At 35.5% G+C, this 18,102-nt stretch overlaps 1 protein-coding gene across 7 annotated transcripts in view; it reads left to right on the forward strand.

Moving 5' to 3' along the window:
- Positions 1 to 18,102, forward strand: part of TPP2 (tripeptidyl peptidase 2) — an 81,876-nt gene that overhangs the window by 39,184 nt on the left and 24,590 nt on the right. For 5 of the 7 annotated variants that reach the window (XR_002917261.3, XM_009248763.4, XM_054528669.2 and 2 more), the window contains exons 14-24: positions 645 to 802; positions 1,798 to 1,874; positions 3,825 to 3,931; positions 6,762 to 6,916; positions 8,096 to 8,212; positions 8,450 to 8,550; positions 9,833 to 9,929; positions 10,745 to 10,882; positions 12,450 to 12,694; positions 12,953 to 13,031; positions 14,908 to 14,946. Coding sequence is in view for 6 of the 7 variants with exons in the window: in XM_009248763.4 (XP_009247038.1) it covers positions 645 to 802; positions 1,798 to 1,874; positions 3,825 to 3,931; positions 6,762 to 6,916; positions 8,096 to 8,212; positions 8,450 to 8,550; positions 9,833 to 9,929; positions 10,745 to 10,882; positions 12,450 to 12,694; positions 12,953 to 13,031; positions 14,908 to 14,946 (1,313 nt within the window). In the remaining variant the exon portion in view is untranslated. The remainder of the gene's footprint in view (positions 1 to 644; positions 803 to 1,797; positions 1,875 to 3,824; positions 3,932 to 6,761; positions 6,917 to 8,095; positions 8,213 to 8,449; positions 8,551 to 9,832; positions 9,930 to 10,744; positions 10,883 to 12,449; positions 12,695 to 12,952; positions 13,032 to 14,907; positions 14,947 to 18,102) is intronic. The other 2 variants (XM_054528670.2, NM_001372242.1) reach the window with 1 other exon arrangement.

An 18,102-nucleotide genomic window follows, 5' to 3' on the forward strand; every position in this document is an offset into this window, starting at 1 on the left:
GAATGAGTGGTATCGTAATAAAGAATTGCTGTTTGGGCCAGTGTTATGAAGAGAATACATGAATTGACAGTATGATTATTTTAAATCTTATAGTTATAAGAGAAAATATTAGAGCAATTTGGGGTCCTTGTACAATGGCAATTTAGTTAGCATCTTAAACTACCAAGGAAAACAGTAGAATGAGCCTCAGTGACCCACAGCTTTATTAAATTGTGTATAATAAAATATCAAATTTCTTTTCCACTTTACCTACTTATGTATAAGACAGAGTTTTCAGTTGAATAATGAAAAGTAGAAGCAGTCTAGGAGAACTGCAGCTCGATTAGGTGTGAACAAAAATAATCATCACTATTATCTGGCTGTCTTCATTTCAGTTGAATACTATGACCTGTGTGCAGTAATGAAAACATTCACTTAAACTCTTTATTTTAAGGTTATACCAGTGCTTGGTGAAAGTATAAATGAATCATGAGTAATCTAAATTGTAAGGAAGATTATTTGACTGTTTTATTTAAGCTGTGTTTTGGATGCGTTTTACAGCCAACCAAACTAAGTCGCTAAATTTTTTTGGAAAGATATAACATTTTTAAATGGAAAAAAGGAAAAACATACTCATCTTTAATTTTTGGTCTTTTTTGTGCCAGAAAACTCTGAAAAAATATCCCTTCAGCTTCATTTAGCTCTGACTTCAAATTCGTCTTGGGTTCAGTGTCCCAGCCATTTGGAACTCATGAATCAATGTAGACACATAAACATACGTGTGGATCCCAGGGGCTTAAGAGAAGGATTGCATTATACAGAGGTATTGACGTATCTTCATTTTTACTTTCTTCACTCTTTAAAATGTTTAAGAGGTTAAAAAAAATCCAAAGTATATTTGCAATGTATTGTTTTCTTGCTGAGAATTAACTAGACCTATCCATCTGCCAGGTTATGCAGTTCTTCTGGTGTGTCTATATTCATTTAAGCAGTGAAGTTTCTAAAGAATCATCTTTTGTCCTTGTACGAATAAGTAAAAGGAAAGAAGAGGTACAGCAGAACCTTTCAATTAGGTCTCCCTCTAACTGGTCTTTTGTTTTGTCAGCTAAACAAAGCTACAGTTACTTGTTGTTGTTGTTGTTGTTGTTTTAAGAGACAGAGTCTTGCTCTGTTGCCCAGGCTGGAGTACAGTGGTGTGATGGTAGTTCACTGCAGCCTTGAACTCTTGGGCTCAAGTGATACTCACACCTTAGCCTCCTGAGTAGCTAGGACTAGTGGCGTGCACCACCAAGCCTGGCTAAATTTTTTTATTTTTGTACGGGATCTCTCTATGTTGCCCAGGCTTGTCTTGAACTCTTGGCCTCAAGTGATCCTCCTGCCTTGGCCTCCCAGAGCATTGGGATTACAGGTGTGAACCACCACACCCAGCCAGTTATACCTTTTAGTACTCAGATGAAGAAAGCATCTGTTAAACAAATAGTTGTAAACCAGGCATGGAATAGTATCACAACAGTATCTCCACATCTAAAGTTGTCAGTAGTACTAGTTTGAGCTAATTTTCAGTTGGGAGTAATTGAAATGCACTTATTTTGTACTTGACGTCTCATTTTCCCATTTGAACTAGTCAAATGTTGCTATACATTTGTTTGGGCTGTTTGCTATTAATTATGTGACCTAGTGTCAGGAAATTGGTGTCAACCTGTTGTTAAGACCTTGATTAAGAGTAGATTGATTTATTCTGTCAATAATTTAAACCTTTTCCCCCCTCTTTTAAACATTTGTTTGTGGATATTGAAACTTACCAATTCTTTTTTCAAGGTATGTGGCTATGATATAGCATCCCCTAATGCAGGTCCGCTCTTCAGAGTTCCAATCACTGCAGTTATAGCAGCAAAGTAAGTACAGGTTGCTCACAGCTTACTGTTACATCTAAGATTTTAATGGCTATTCATAGACTCTTGTGGACTTTTAAAGGATCACTAATACAGAACCAGGTAATGGGGATTTTGTCTTGTTCTGCTCCCAGCTAGCATTTTTAGGTGTCATGTAGTCAGCCATGCTGTCTTTTGTGCTCTCTGAGAGTAACTGATGGCACCTGGCATCTGCCCTGCCTCTGCATCAAAACTGTTTCCACCACATCACTCTGAGCTCTGCATTGCCCAGTTCAGAGGATAACTCAGGCTTCTTCTGACCCGATCCCACTGCAGTATTTCACAGTATTATTTCACTCCCCTCCATTCCTGCCCTTTTTGTCTCTGTCATGTTTGGGATTTACTCTCTTTTCTTAATGCTTCCACTTTTCTAGTTATCTACTATAGAAATGGAAGTTAAGAAACTCTTAACTTTCCATCTTATTCCTCTGGAACCAAGGAAAAATCAGAAGATTATATTATTTCCTGCTTAAAATATATCAGTGGCACCTCCAAAGATCAAGTTCAAGCTCCTTAAAATAGCAAACAATGCTCCCTCACAATTATAGCCCTAACCAATGTTTCCTGTCATTCCATACACCAAATTACACATTTTGGCCAACTCACTGATTTTGGCACTCCAGGATTCTCAGGATTTGTGCATGTACACAGCTGATAACTTGGTTTCAATTTCCTCTCTCTTCAGTTAATGACCAGGTGCATTCCTGGTCATCCCTGGATGAAGGGAGTCCCTTCTTTCTGCTTCGTGGCACATTTTACATGCCCCTGGACAGACTTTAGCCAATATGTTGTAATTTTTTATTTAACTTACACTCTTTGACTGTGAGCCCACCGAAGGCACAGGGACTACTGTTATACAGGATGTATAAAATAAATTATCTAGTGGATGAAGGTGAGATTGGGATTGTGAGAGTACTGGAAACCAAGTGGAAATTCTAAACTAACAGTTCTGTTATTCTGGTAAATATTAAGTATGCAACAGACCTCAGCCCATGAGAAACATGGGATGAAATTGAGGAGAATAAATTTAAAAAGTGGTATACACGTGGAAAAATTGTGCAACAGTTAAATTCTCAGCCGTATATTCCCTCGAAGTCCAGTAGTAATTTAGACAACGTAATGTGTAAGACCTTCAGGAGTCAGCTGCCACACGATCTCCTTCAGGAAGCTTCCCAGGCTCCCTAACTCTTCCTGTCTATCTGGAGCATCTTATGTTAAATGTCTCTGATGATGATTCTCTCCGTGCTAGATTGTCTAGGTTAAAGAATCATGTTTTCTTCTTTGTTATGTTTCTAGCTCCTAATAACAGGGCCTCATGTAGTAGGCACTCATTTAACTGTTTGTCCTACTGACAAGAATTAGTCTCTAGCATAAAATTTGTTTCTGTGGTGGGTAGTTATGCATTTGAACTTTATTTCATTGATTTCTTACAAAAATGCTTTGAAAGTAGTTTGTCTTTCTTTACTATTTTACATCATGGGAGTGTTTTGAAGCTACAGGAGGAGCTTAATTTAACACCAGTCTCATAGCCATAATACCAGTGACGTAAAACTTTATCATTGATTTTAATATCTAGGATTCACTGTAGTTTGGAATCTGGTAATTGGAAAATTCTGTGAATGTCGTAGAATGCCTTTAACAAAAAAGAATGCTTTTTTAATAGTGTGTGTGAATGTATCTTACAAATCATAAAATAGACAAAAAGTAGAATCATCTATACTCTGCTATTCAGAGGTTATCTCTGCTAACCTACTGCAAAAATTGAATAATATCGTACGTACTGTTTTGTAACCAGCTTCTAAGTCCCTGTGTTTATTTCTAATGAATTGTTATTTTACATTTATCCAGTAAAATCTAGAGTATCTGTGGTCTTATAATAAATATATACATTTAATTATTTTTATTAATTTTCAGAGTAAATGAATCATCACATTATGATCTAGCCTTTACAGATGTACACTTTAAACCTGGTCAAATTAGAAGGCATTTTATTGAGGTTCCTGAGGGTGCAACATGGGCTGGTAGGTAAAATTAAAATCTGCGTGACCACTTATCTCTGTTTACATTCTAATGACTATAGCTATATGAGCTTCGTTTATCTGTAACATATATTTCCCTGGTACTAATATATGTATTTGGGTACCTTAGACTTTCTGTAAAGTTCAAAACATTTTTAAGATCTAGTACTATTTTGCATTGGCTCATACACCAAATTCAGGCATCTTAAGATGTTTTTAATATTTAAGGTTTGAGCTTAGTTTAGAATAATGCCTTATCTGGTAATAATTTTTTTTTTTTTTTTTTTTTTTTTTTTTTGAGACAGGCTGGAGTGCAGTGGCATGATCTCGGCTCACTGCAACCTCCACCTCCCCAGTTCAAACAATTCTCCTTCCTCAGCCTCCCGAGTAGCTTGGACTAACAGGCGTGTGCCACCACGCCAGGCTAATTTTTGTATTTTTAGTGGAGACTAGGTTTCACCATGTTGGCTAGGATGGTCTCGATCTCTTGACCTCGTGATACACCCGCCTCGTCATCTCAAAGTGCTGGGATTACAGGCATGAGCCACCACGCCCGGCCTAATTTTTAAAATACTACAAATCAGTTTAAATAATGCAGCTGTTGCTTAAACCTCAAACTGTTAAACTCTCAGAATTTTAGAAATAGAGTTTTAATCTTTGAAGCTCTGTTTATAAAAGATTTTCACTTCAGTGTCTCTGAAATTTTGAGAGTAAATGATTGCCTAACACAAAGCTCTTGAATTAACATGTTACAGTCCTGTGAGAGTGCTCATGTCATTCTTTTATACAAGAGCTGTGGGTATACCATATTTTCCTTCACAAGTTGTGTGTCCTAAATTTACAGTTTAGCAGTCAGTATGGAGGGGTATGTCAGTTGTCAGAGCTCACTCACATTGATAGATGGAAGCAAATATGGGCAGTCAAGAAAGTGTCACCCGATTTAAATTAGTAGCCAGCATTGTTGATACTTCTTGGATTTGGCCCCTCTGCTAAGCATTTTACAGAGATTATCTTGTCTAGTCCCGTCAGAACCCTATAAGGTAGATAGGTGTCATTAGTAAAAATGGCTTGTATTTTACTTAGGAGTGTGTTTTTTGTACTTGTATGAAAGTACAGATATATTTACATCTGAGACTTTATTGAAGATGAAATATTGAAATCACACATGTATGACCTGGTTTGGGAATAGCTGGTTGTATTTGGTTCCCCATACCATCTTCTGGTCATCTATCTGTGTGCTGTCCATCTGTTTGTCATCTGGTATCACAGGAAATACAAGACTTTTCTTGTTTTATGTAATTAGATAAGGGCAAAATAACAGCAAAAGCCGAGAGCTAAAGCAATGAATTGAACAGCGCCCAATATAGCCTGTTAATTTGCACACTGGGTTATAATGGAGCTATTGCAGCACTGAGAGGCTTCTGAGGATAATCAGGGGTTGTACTAGACTCATTCATTAAGCATATTTTTCTGTACCATCTGTGTGCCAGGCCCTTTTCAATGGGCTAAGGTGGTGAGCTACTTAGACAAGGACCCTGCTTCCAGAGGCCTTAAGAGCATCTAGTCCAAGATATTGCAGTTAAGAGAACTGGATTAGAGGGAGGCAGCACAGAGTAATGGCAAGGCCATGGGCTTTGGAAGTTGAGAAGTCTGGGTTTGGATCCATGCCCTGCCATACACTAATGGTTACCTGGGGGCAGGTTTCTAAATTTTCTGAACTTCTGTTTCAACTATAAATATAGTTGTTAGTCTGTTGTAAGGATTAGGGATTTTATACTACTTGGTACATAGCTTGTCTTCGTTGGAATTATGCTCACACTTGACAGTACTTCTAGGGGGTGAAGTCAGAGTTGCTGTGTTCAGCATTTCTGGGGTACCATTCTCATAGGGCCCCTTGCAGTTGTAGAGCTCCAGGCTCTGGTAAAATGTGCACTGGTAAATTAAAGAATACAAATCTATGGTTAATTAATACTAAATTGGGTATTTGTTTAGTGATAAATAGCACTGATTTATGATTGGTTTAGGTTGGTATTGAAAAGAATTTGTTTTTTAAATAAAAATTATCAAATGATCTAGAATGCAAGTAGTTAAGAGCATTTAACAGTCTTAGTTTTATTTCAAATAATTAGAAATATTGTCATAACACTAGATTTTGTATTCTTAGCAACTGACTAGGTTCTGAGAGCTCTGTGTGCACTTGGTTTTGTGAGCCGTGGGATTGTGCCTTGCTTCAGTTCCCTTGAATTAGCTTGGGTGTTCTTTAGAGAAGCTGCCAATCTGGCATTGCTGTGATCTTGACTTACCTCCAGCGCTGCCTCAGAGTAAAGTTAAGCATGTGTAGTCCTGCCAGGCTTTGTAGAAGCACACAGTACACAAGCAGACCAAGAAGAGAGATTAGGAAAAGTTATCAATGAGGAATTGAGGCATGATAACAAATAGAGGTTTCCAAAAATACAAACTACCTTCCTTTATCTGGAATTGATTGGTTTTCAGCTAAAACAAGGAGGGATTTTAAAAGGTACCCAATTAATATAATTGTGTATGCTATGGACAGCTCACTGTTTCCAGGTGTTTGCAGCATCCTGGTGGTGGTTCATTTTAGTACCAGTTTCTTTCTTTCCCATAGAAAATCTTCTAGTCTTCTGACTTTATTAATATTTTGTTGTTTCTTTGTTTTTATGGAAATATGCAGATTTGAGTATATCATTTTATTTTTGATCCCTATTATGTCCGTACATGGGAATTATTCCCTAAGTGGGCATTAGTAAAGCCACTTTATGTCAATTTTAGGTCTTATAAGTTTAAAGCTTTGCTTCTTTCTTTCTTATTTTAGAAGTGACAGTGTGTTCGTGTTCTTCTGAGGTGTCAGCAAAGTTTGTTCTACATGCGGTCCAGCTTGTGAAGCAAAGAGCATATCGAAGCCATGAATTCTATAAGTTTTGTTCTCTTCCAGAGAAAGGAACACTGACTGAAGCTTTTCCTGTCCTAGTAAGTTTAATTACAGTTTATAATCCCAAAATAATTTATTTGCCTTTTTGGTATGGGCTAAGACTAAGTATTTGCATTTGATTTTATAGTTTGTATTTAGCATGTTGGGATTATATATTTTTTTAATGCCAAAAAAAATGAAGTAGGAAGGTAGAAAATCTAATTGGGTACTTGAAATCAAGTTGGAGTAATTATCTCTGTAATTCTTGAATAGGTTAGTCAAAGAAACATGCTAGCCTGGTAGATTCTGGTGCCTTGTAATTAGGACCCTGATTTAGATTATTCTTTGTTGTGCAATAGATTAATTTATTTAAGACTTGTTTGCATGTCACTTAAGTTATTTTACTAATGCTGCATTGTTAAGAAGCTATGAGGCTAATTTGCATTATAGGAAAACTGCTACTGCTTCATGTCTAAGTTATCTCAAATGATGGCAGCACTGCATTCTTATCTGTGGTGTTGGAAATGATGACTAGTCTTTCTTCCATAGAAGGTGAAAGTACTGATGTTCTTCCTTCAATGCGCTCCTTTGTGTTTTCAGTTGGTTCTGGGATTTTCCCAGTATCTCTTCGTTTCTGGTTACTTTCATTTGTGTTCTTCCATGGATCAGTGTTGCTTCATCTTTTTAAACTTTTAAATCACTGATTACTAGAAAACTTACTTTTAAACTCAGTGCTAAGAGTAGGTTTTTTTTTCCTTTTCTTATCTTTATTTTTTAATAGGGAGAAAGATGTAAATGACCGTAATGTCATTTTGTTTTGGTTGCCAGGCAGCTGTGAGCCCAAACGCAACTGTGCCTATTGAGTATGCCTTACAAAGTTGAAGTATCTTTCTTGTGTCGTTATACTTGATTATTTTTCTTTTGGTCCTAATTTTTTATTTCACTTTGAAATAATAAAATCACATTTGCTTTATTATATGTGCTTTCAGAAGCTGCCTAGGATCTTTTATAACAAGAAGCATAGGGTTATGAGTAAATAACTATGTATATTTAAATACTTGCACCATATCTCTGCAAAGGATTTGTCGAACTCTTACTTAGCATAGCTGTTAAAATTTTTGAGTTTTCTTGCTACAAATAGGAAAAGTTTGAAAACAGAATTGCTCTGAAACAGCTAGTATTTATATTCTGTAATTTGAGAAAAATAAAAGATATATTTTATTTACTTTTATTTGCAGGGTGGTAAAGCAATTGAATTTTGCATTGCTCGTTGGTGGGCAAGTCTCAGTGATGTCAACATTGATTATACCATTTCTTTCCATGGGATAGTGTGTACTGCTCCTCAGCTAAACATTGTAAGTTCCACAACATTTTCATGATTTTTAATGTCAGTTACTTGTGTTATTGGAGAGTAATTTCATTGGTTAGATTTAAACTTTAATGAGGGGAAATTACCTGTGGTTCTGAAGATAGCAGTAGGCTTTGTGTGTAGGTACTTATAAACTCTATATTGGATACATTTATTTTAGGTACGAAATATTGCTTATTTTTAGTAAAGTTTGAGAAAGTAATTTGACAAATATCCTTTGTAGCATGCATCGGAAGGAATCAACCGTTTTGATGTTCAGTCCTCCTTGAAATACGAAGATCTGGCTCCCTGCATAACTTTGAAGAACTGGGTCCAAACACTACGGTATCATTCAATGTTTTAGGAACTACAAATATTGAATATAGATTGGAGGGGATCTCTTACACTCTTAAAAAAGGGCCTTTTTTTTTTTTAATCCACCTGCATGCTAGAGGTGAGAATTTTATCCTTGCAGATCTCTGCAAGGCAGCCCCAGTATCAGCTTCTAGCTTCACTGTCCCACCTGACCAGCAAAGTCAAGGATGGTGGATAGCCGATCCCAGTCATGACTAGTTAGGATCAGTGGACATTAACCTTTTTATTTCTTGTTGTAAAATAGCAAGTTAACATTCTCTCTGATATTATTTTATGAATCCTAATGCAATCATTTTTAGAAACTGCAATACTGTTAGAAACTGTTTATTGAATGGTAGAGACTTAAGAACTATAGCCTGCTGTTTGTGCCTCAGCAGCTCCCCTTACAAAAGCAGGGCACCTTGAACTGTGTTCACATACTCACTGTGTTATAAAGATACCTGGTTTCTTTTGTTTCATCTGACCTTAACTCATCGGCGTGAAGCCTAGTCTTAAGTGCATTAAAATAACCAATTAGGGACAATAGTCAGTGACACAGTAATGTCTAAAGATATACTGCTTCCTAGAATTATCAATAAAAATTAAAACATCCAGCTTTTGAAGATATATCCAACGTATATCATCCTGATGTTTTCTTCCTACATCTAAAAAATTGGAGCTAAATTTAGAGGAGTAGATTATGTTTCACTGACATTTTAAACTATATTTAAAACTTACTCTTCAGTGTCAGTTTTCTCCTTTATAAAATCTGTACATTAGCAACTTCCTTCAGAGGACTACTAAAAATATGAAATACCATTCCCTCGGCCAGGAGGAGGGCTGAGTGTGGCCCCTGCCATCTGGTGAGCAGCAGGGGTCTGGGGAAGTCTGTGCTGCACACAACACAGTACTGTCAACAGTTTGCACAAAGGGGTACAAATCAGAACCTGTCTTGCAACACTTTTAGTTGTCACCCTGGTGTTAGGATTTGGTTGTGTTAAGAGCTATTTGTTGACATTTGAAAATGTTTTTGCCATGAAAAGATTGCCTTTGTAATATTTATTGCAAAATTTAAACTGCATTGATATGATTCAATCAAATAATTATGTAAGTTAGTGATTAAAATCCTATAGAGTATACTGAAAAGGATAGCTCTCAGCAAGGTTCATCTGTCAGTTTTTGCAATAGGTTACAGATTTTGTTGCTTATGGTTTTATTTGTCTCATTCAATGTACTCTTGAATCAAACCAGTTATGTGGTTTCCTCATTACAGCCCAGTGAGTGCAAAAACAAAACCTTTAGGATCAAGAGATGTTTTGCCAAATAATCGTCAACTTTATGAGATGGTCCTGACATATAACTTTCATCAAGTAAGTGTTTGCCTAGTAAAGTATACCCTTAGGATGAACTTTTATGTTTTATTTATGATTCATAAAATCAAAAATGGAAGGACAGTGTATATGGTATATATAAAAAACAGAATCAAGTGATTAACGCTGGTTAATTTGGAATTACTCTTTAGGAAATTATAATTTGTAATTAAATGCCATTCAGTTGTAAAGTCAAAATGTACTTGAGTGGTGACCTAGCCTTGAGCCTTAGTTTATAAAATCACTGATCACTGTCCCTTGGTGCCATCTGACCCAGGGATGATTAGATGGTTCAGAAATACCATCTGCCTTCTGGTGATGGTGCTGGGCCTGATTGCTTTCTGCGAAGAAGGCACTGGAACAGGGAAAGATCAGAGTTGCTCCCAGGTGGAATGGGTGGTAAAAGTAATGGAGGCCAGTGTAAATGCTGGACCAAAGAATTGTTGTAAGTTCAATGAGATTTCAATAAAACTGTTACTGAAACACACATCAATTTGGTTATAATGTTAGGGAAATGGATTGGTTTCAGTGAATTTTCAGATTTCAGTTTTATAAAGTAATTAGAGGTCCTGAAGTATGTGTATATTACTTTATTAATGAATACACATAGCCAGGTGTGTATTTTTAAAAGTTTGTAAGAGAGCAGTGACTTTTATAAGTGCTAAAATACTATGTGTTCTATGTTTTCAAAATTTTTTACCACAAGTATTTTTTATGTTTTTTAAATGAAAAAGTCTCATGTCAATAACAATATTAAAAATTTGTATCAGAACTTATATGCAAATCATGCCAAGTAATCTTTTTTTTTTTAATAGCCCAAGAGTGGGGAAGTAACTCCAAGCTGCCCACTACTTTGTGAACTATTATATGAATCTGAATTTGACAGCCAGCTGTGGATTATTTTTGACCAGAACAAAAGACAGATGGGTTCAGGCGATGCCTATCCACATCAGGTATAAAATTGATGGTGATTTTTAGAATTAACAGAGGCTGTTTCCTGAACTAACAAAATCCTGGCTTCTTGTTATGGTAATGTTCATACTTTTAAAAAAAAAACAAAAATATAGCTTTGCGTTTAGTACTTTTGCAAACTGTGAGATCCTGTTATTTGTCATAGTCGGTGAAGAACAGATTGTGTCAACTCTTTCCTGTAGTTGTGCTGAATTAGAGGAGGACAAGGGTGAACCGTGCCCACACAGGCCAGCATAACTTTTGGTGTGTAGTGTTTCTCCTTCCTATACACTGATTCTACCTATCTTAAGGTAGAATCATCAAAGCATACATCAAAGATATGTGAGCCTCTTGAAATGATCCTAAGTCTGAGGGGGCTAAAGAGAGCACTGCAGCAGTGGCCACATGTCTTCAGTTCATTTGTACTTTTAAATTTACTACCTCATTGGACAACTCTGTAATGAGCACTTACTACATACCAGACACTATGCTTTGTGCTGTTTTATTGAAGGGAAAAAAGTCACATAATTTATAGACATTTTATCCCTTAGATATTACTGCAAAGAAATGAGTTATTTCCTGTAATATGTATAATTTTATGCTGACAAATGAAAATAATTTATGGAGATTTTTTTCAATTAGTTGTTAAAGGAATGGTATCCATTTTCCTCAAAGCAAGTAGCAGTCACATCTCATTACAGACTGGCCTACTGCAGTGCTATTACTTTGGTTACTTTTTAAATCTCAGAAAAAGTGGCTGACACAGGATACAGCATCTCTTCTTCTTGAACCTGTTAACTGGGTAATAGATTTGTATCTCTTGATCTCTACTGGTTTCCTGTTTTTTTCCTGTCTGTAATAAAGGAGTGACATTTTGGTTGTAATTTGAAGATCAGCTGGGCATGGTGGCACATGCCTGTGGTCTCATCTACTCAGGAAGCTGAGGTGGGAGGATCGCTGGAGCCCTGGAGCTCTAGGCTATGGTGCACTATGATTGCACCAGTTAACAGCCACTGACTGCACTTCAGCCTGGGCAACATAGTGAGTCCCCCTCTCTAAAAGTAAATAAGAGTTACCAGCAGTCATAAGTTACGTGTGTGTGTGTGTGTGTGTGTGTGTGTGTGTGTGTGTGTGTATTTGTCCTAGATATTCTGTGGTGCCTCAATTTTGCTAATTTTTTTGGTAGTGTTTCTTATATGTCTCTGAGGGACCCATGAACTAGAAAATCATTGCTTTTGTCATTCTCAAGCAGACACTGAGTTTTGCTAAAAATGTGGGAGTATTCTGTCGTTCTGGAAAGAATGAGGGCTTTGAAGTCAGACCTGACTCCAGCTTTCTTATACTTTACTCTGTATGATGTTAGGCAAGTCACTTGATGTCCCTGATCCCATCTGCTCACCAGTGTACTAGGGACTTTATGTGTATATGAAAGTCTGGATAGTGCCTTGCACTGTACCTCACATATTATGAGCAAGTCTGTGAATGGTAACTTTCACTTTATCCTCTTTCAGTGATTTCCGTTGACTTGGTTAAACTTAACTTTTCCCAAATGTTGTTTTTCTTTTTTAGTATTCTTTGAAACTGGAGAAAGGAGATTATACAATTCGACTGCAGATTCGCCATGAGCAAATCAGTGATTTGGAACGCCTTAAAGACCTTCCATTTATTGTTTCTCATAGATTGTCTAATACCTTGAGCTTAGATATTCATGAAAATCATAGTTTTGCACTTCTAGGGAAGAAGAAATCAAGCAATTTGACATTACCACCCAAATATAACCAGCCATTCTTTGTTACTTCCTTACCTGACGATAAGTAAGTGATAACATTGCTTATACTTACTGCCCATCTTATACACTGTAACCCTTTTAATGTCAGTTTATGACATCTAGGCTAACTTTAGAGTATGTAGTCATTTATTTTTTTGGCTGAAGTTATTTCTTCCTTTGATTTTTGAAGTCTTAGCTATGGGAATGAATTCAGTGTGGAATTGTTTTCATGTTTTTCCCCTTACTTGTCTTTGTGAAACTTTCTCTTTTGTTGCTTTTTTTCTCTTTGAATTCTCTTGTTTAGAATACCTAAAGGGGCAGGACCTGGATGCTATCTTGCAGGATCCTTAACATTGTCAAAGACTGAACTAGGAAAGAAAGCTGTAAGTATTGGTTTTTTAAACACTGAAATTACCTATTAAAAAATTTCCATTTCTTTAAAGATAAGAATTAATTCCACATTTCAGAATGGATAAAAGAGAAGATACTCTTGGGAAAAAAAATTTTAATCTTTTTTTCCCAGGTTACTAGTGAAAGTCAGTTAATATTTAGTTGTCTTTTAAAATGTATCCTACTTTTGAAATATTTAGGCTTCTTTTTCACAAGCCTGCAGTACTCAGGCCCTGAACCTGTCTTACCTCGTATGGCTAATACACTTGAACTTCCTGTGAAACATGTAAATACAAATCAAACTTGGCTTAAATAAATGTGATGTTTAAGATTAGAACATGTTATAGAAATTTAACCAATAAGATTGGTTGTCCATATAAGATTATGGACATAGGAATAAATCAGATTATCTTGGGGTGCTTTTAAAAAGTAGTCAGAACAATTATTACTCTAAAACATGTTTCTTCAACTTCTACAGACCTTTCTCATTCGAATTTCACGTGGTTAAGTGGGAAAATATGAGATATTTCTTTTGGTATTGCCTTTTAATTTCAAAATGATGCTTTTTGTTAGAAATATGTTTCTGGCTGTTGTAGTTTAGAGATAAATGTTAACAGTTTTTCAAGTACCTACCTGTTTTCGTTTTTTCCTTCTGTGTTTTCATTACAAATTTATTATGAGAATGGTGTTTATATAGATCTATCACCTTTTGTCATAATAATCATTTTAGCTCAATGCCAGTAAAAGTTGTCATTCTTAACAGTTTTGCATTTATCTTTACTATTACTTCTTACAGAGCTAAGTAAGCCTGCTACATAAATGCTGTTATCAAAATGAGTAGTTCTCATACATCTTAAGAATTATATTTATTTTTTGCCACTATTGAACCAAAGGCCATTTATTTACTGTCATTGAAGCATAATTGGGGAAATTTGTGCTTAGAAAGTTGCCTACCCTGACATTTCTTGCTGTCTCATTTCAGTTTATACTGTTTATACATATGTACTTTAGTGTAATTTGAAGTCAATCAATAGTTAATGATTTGCAATTATTACATGCACTGATTTAAGAAACCCTGGTAGTTTTTTTTGTAGATTTCATTTCCCAGGAAGCATAGCTGCTTTAGCTATTGGGCGTCAGCTATGAATTTTCATTCAGATGACAGATGACACTTTGAAGAGTCGGCTTACTTGTGAAGAGTATAACAGAAAAGCATTATTAGTAAAAGTGGGCTTTTAGCAATTCAGAAATAGTTACTACTTCCCAGTTACATTGTTTTAGGAGACGATTGTGAAATTAAATCATAAATATGTGATGTTAACTATGGTAGCTATTTATCAAGGGAGACTTTCCTGGGAGAAAGCAGTAACTTAAAGCTGTTGAGTTCATTATAACTTCCATCACATTGTTTATGTAATCTTTTTTCAGCGGTTTAGCATTTCTTGTTTTTTGGTAGTTGGGAAGGTAACTTTTACTTCACTTTGACTTTCACAGTAACTTTGTTGCTTTTTATAAGAATGCGTAGGCTGTGGGGTTGTTGTGGTGCCCTTTAATCAGACTAGACCATCAACTAAATTTACTATTTTAAGAAATGCTTTCATAAGTAATGGATTTTGATCTACTACATTTTTCAATAAGAAGTTGACATGTACTCTTAGTAATAACATATTTGAGTACTTTTTCTTATGTAAGAAATGAAAGTGGCAATGTTGCTTTCTTTAAAAGCATGCCATCTTAATCACAGACCTGAGCCTTCTAAGTGGTGTGACACAGGTGGAACATAAACTGAAAGATAATTAGACAGAGGTTCTGTCTCCATCCTGTGTAGATTATGCATGTTTTCTTACAGAATGTCGTTCTAACTCCCAGGGGCAGTCTGCAGCAAAACGACAAGGAAAATTTAAAAAGGTACTGATTGTCAGTTCTTAAAAAAGATGTCTTAAAGCCTTATTTGCATATTAAACTTTTTTCTGTCACTATTATAAGCCATTTTTTAATAAGTCTCCCCTAGTTTCTTTTCTTTGCATTCTGAAGTATAGTGCTCTTAGCTGTACTTAGAAGCATTGTTGACATACTGCTTTTCTAAAGGTTTTTTTTTTTTCCCCACCATAAATTCCTGGAAGACTCATTTTCTCTGTGTATACAAAAATTTTAATGCTATTCATTTCTTGCTACAGATATGATAACAAGTAACAATATTTGAAATTTTTCATATTTACAATTTTATAGAGATGGATGTGATAGGTTTTTTTTTTTTTTTTTAGCCATATAAGCTAAAGCACTTAATTATTTTTAAAGTCTAAAAGCACTTTTAAATTGGGTGATTTGATTAACAAAATGTTGCAGCTTTTTAAAGTGAACTTTATTCCCTGGTCTTGTATCCATTCTGGTTCTGAAAGAAGAGAAACAATAAAGAGCAATGGATGTAGCAGGAACAGAAATAAGGACTGTTCACTGACAATTAAAGCTTATGCTAAGAACACAAACAGATTTTAAGCCCATCGCTACTAAGTTGTCTGATCAGGCTCTCTGCAGCATATTAAGCAATCTTTGATTTACTGCTGGGGCCAGATTTAACTCAGAAAAGAAAATTTCTGCTATAAATATATTTTAGGGCCGGGCGCAGTGACTCATGCCTGTAATCCCGGCAGTTTGGGAGGGCAAGTTGGGCAGATCCCTTGAGCTCGGGTTTGAAACCAGCCTGGGCAGCATGGTGAAACCCTGTCTCTACAAAAAAATGCAAAAATTAGCCAGGCGTGGTGGCACACACTTATAGTCCCAGTTACTCTATTGGAGGCTGAGGTGGAAAGATCGCTTGAGCCTGGGAGGCGGAGGCTGCAGTGAGCTGATATCATACCATTGCACTCCAGTCTGGGCAACAGAGTGAGACCCTGTCTCAAAACAAAACATATATATATATGAAAGGGACCGCACCGCATATTTAATAAGCTTTCTGGTGAAGACCTGCTACGTCATTCAACATTTTCATGATTTCTTTTTAAACAGAAAGAATTACAGTGGGAAAATCAGTAATGTCCTAATGTATAAACAAAAGATAACTTTATACTTCTTAATTAGTAGTGATATGGAACTGGGGAATCACCATTCTATAACAGCTTAAATTCCTTTATTAAAATGTCTTCTGAAATGTCCATATTATTACATAATAGTAAATAATTTATCCAAACAAAATACAGATACTAGGAATCATCTTTCTGGAGAAAGATCTAAAGATCAGTATTTCTCAACTGGGTGTCTTGACCGTTTGGGGGCCACGTAATGGGATAAAAACAGCATTTTTTAAAAATAGGAAATGTCAGTTCATCAGACTCATAAAATTGTAATTTCATTTTATGTATTAATGTTTATATATTTGGGACATTGTGAAAATAGTTTGCAAATTACTGCTTTAGAGAACAAGGAAAAGGTATTCTAGGAATCTATTAAAAATAGAAGGCACTTATCACGAAGGCCATAGCCAATTATTTTTCTTCTTATTTTTGTTGACCTATTGCAAGTTTGGGTAGATTTTGTTTGAATTCGGTTGTATAGTTAGGAAAACATTGAATGAATAGGAAGGCATTTACTTGGTGATTAGTGAAGCTTCATTTGAAGAACTTGGCAGCTAGAGTTCTCTCCGCTCGTTCCTTTCTATCTTCAATGCAAGTACACAATAAAGGTCTTATTTTAGAAATAATTAGTATTACAGTTTTATAGTCACATTACAAAGAAAAAAAATACATGTATAATTTCCGGTTGATGAAGATAAATAGCATTTTGTATATAATTCTTAATAGATTTTTTTCCGCTGGGTTTCAGTGACTTGATTTGAAAAGGTATGTCACCCTTTTTAAAATTCCTTGTAAAATGCAATAGTATATTTTTTGTTTGTTTGTATGTTTTTTTAAGAGACAGTCTCACTCTACACTCCAGGCTAGAGTACAGTGGCATGATCGTAGCTCACTGTTGCCTCCAGCTCCTGGGCTCAAGTGATCCTCCCACCTCAGCCTCCCTAGAGTGGCTGGGACTACAGGCATGTGCCACTATGCCTGGCTAATTTTTACTTTCTATAGAGAGAGGTCTTACTATGTATGTTGCCCAAGGTGGTCTAAAACTCCTGGCCTCAGACTATCCTCCTGTCTCAGCCTCCCAAAATGCTGAAATTACAGACATGAGCCACTGCACCCAGCCTGAATATTGTCACTTTTAACAGATCATAAATAGCACTCAAATATGATATAAATCTTTAAAATAGTTTACGTGAAGCTTTTAAAATTTTCAGTATTCAGTTACTAACAATTTTAAGAACTAAAGAAATTGCTATTTTGAACCACAATTTAACTTATAGTGCATTGTGTTACCCAAAGAGTAGTTATTGGTTTGGCAGGTGAGTTTGACTTTCTAAATGACACTGTTCAGTTTGAACACTGTTGAAATACTTCGTGAATAGCTGGAATGCCTTTTTTCTAAACTTAACATTAAATATATACTGTAGAGAAATCTTCATAGCATTTCTGCTCTGAAGATTCTTCTTGACTGTCTTTTTAAACCATAATCAAGATTTCTCATGATTAAAGGTACAAAATTATTTCTATTAAATTGATACTATGTTAACCCCTTGAGAATTGTCATAAAAATATTAATATTTATTGGCACAAAGAAGAAATTATTGTGATACAGCAAGTGAAAATAGCGCCATTTTTCTTTTGATTAGAAATTAAAACTACCAGGTTTATAATTTTTACTAATAAAAAATTCCCTGTCCTGAAACATCTTGTAGGATTACACTAACATTTATAATTGTTAATTTGATATATTTAATACATAAAATGCTGATTACAAAACCTTGATTTTTGTTTCCCTAAGATAATTCATCATAAACTTTCCTTGTCTCTCTTTTTTTGCTTTTAATGATGGTTTAAGGTTGCTAGGATATCTTTTTTCCCACTTTTGATAGGTCTTTGTTAGAATTAATTGTAAATCCTAAATTAATTTTAATAGATTGCTCATTTTAAATTCAATTCTCTTTTCTCTCTTCTGTACTAAAACAATAGCAAATACCTC

Source organism: Pongo abelii, chromosome 14, assembly GCF_028885655.2.
Source record: "Pongo abelii isolate AG06213 chromosome 14, NHGRI_mPonAbe1-v2.0_pri, whole genome shotgun sequence".
Lineage (NCBI taxonomy): Eukaryota > Metazoa > Chordata > Mammalia > Primates > Hominidae > Pongo > Pongo abelii.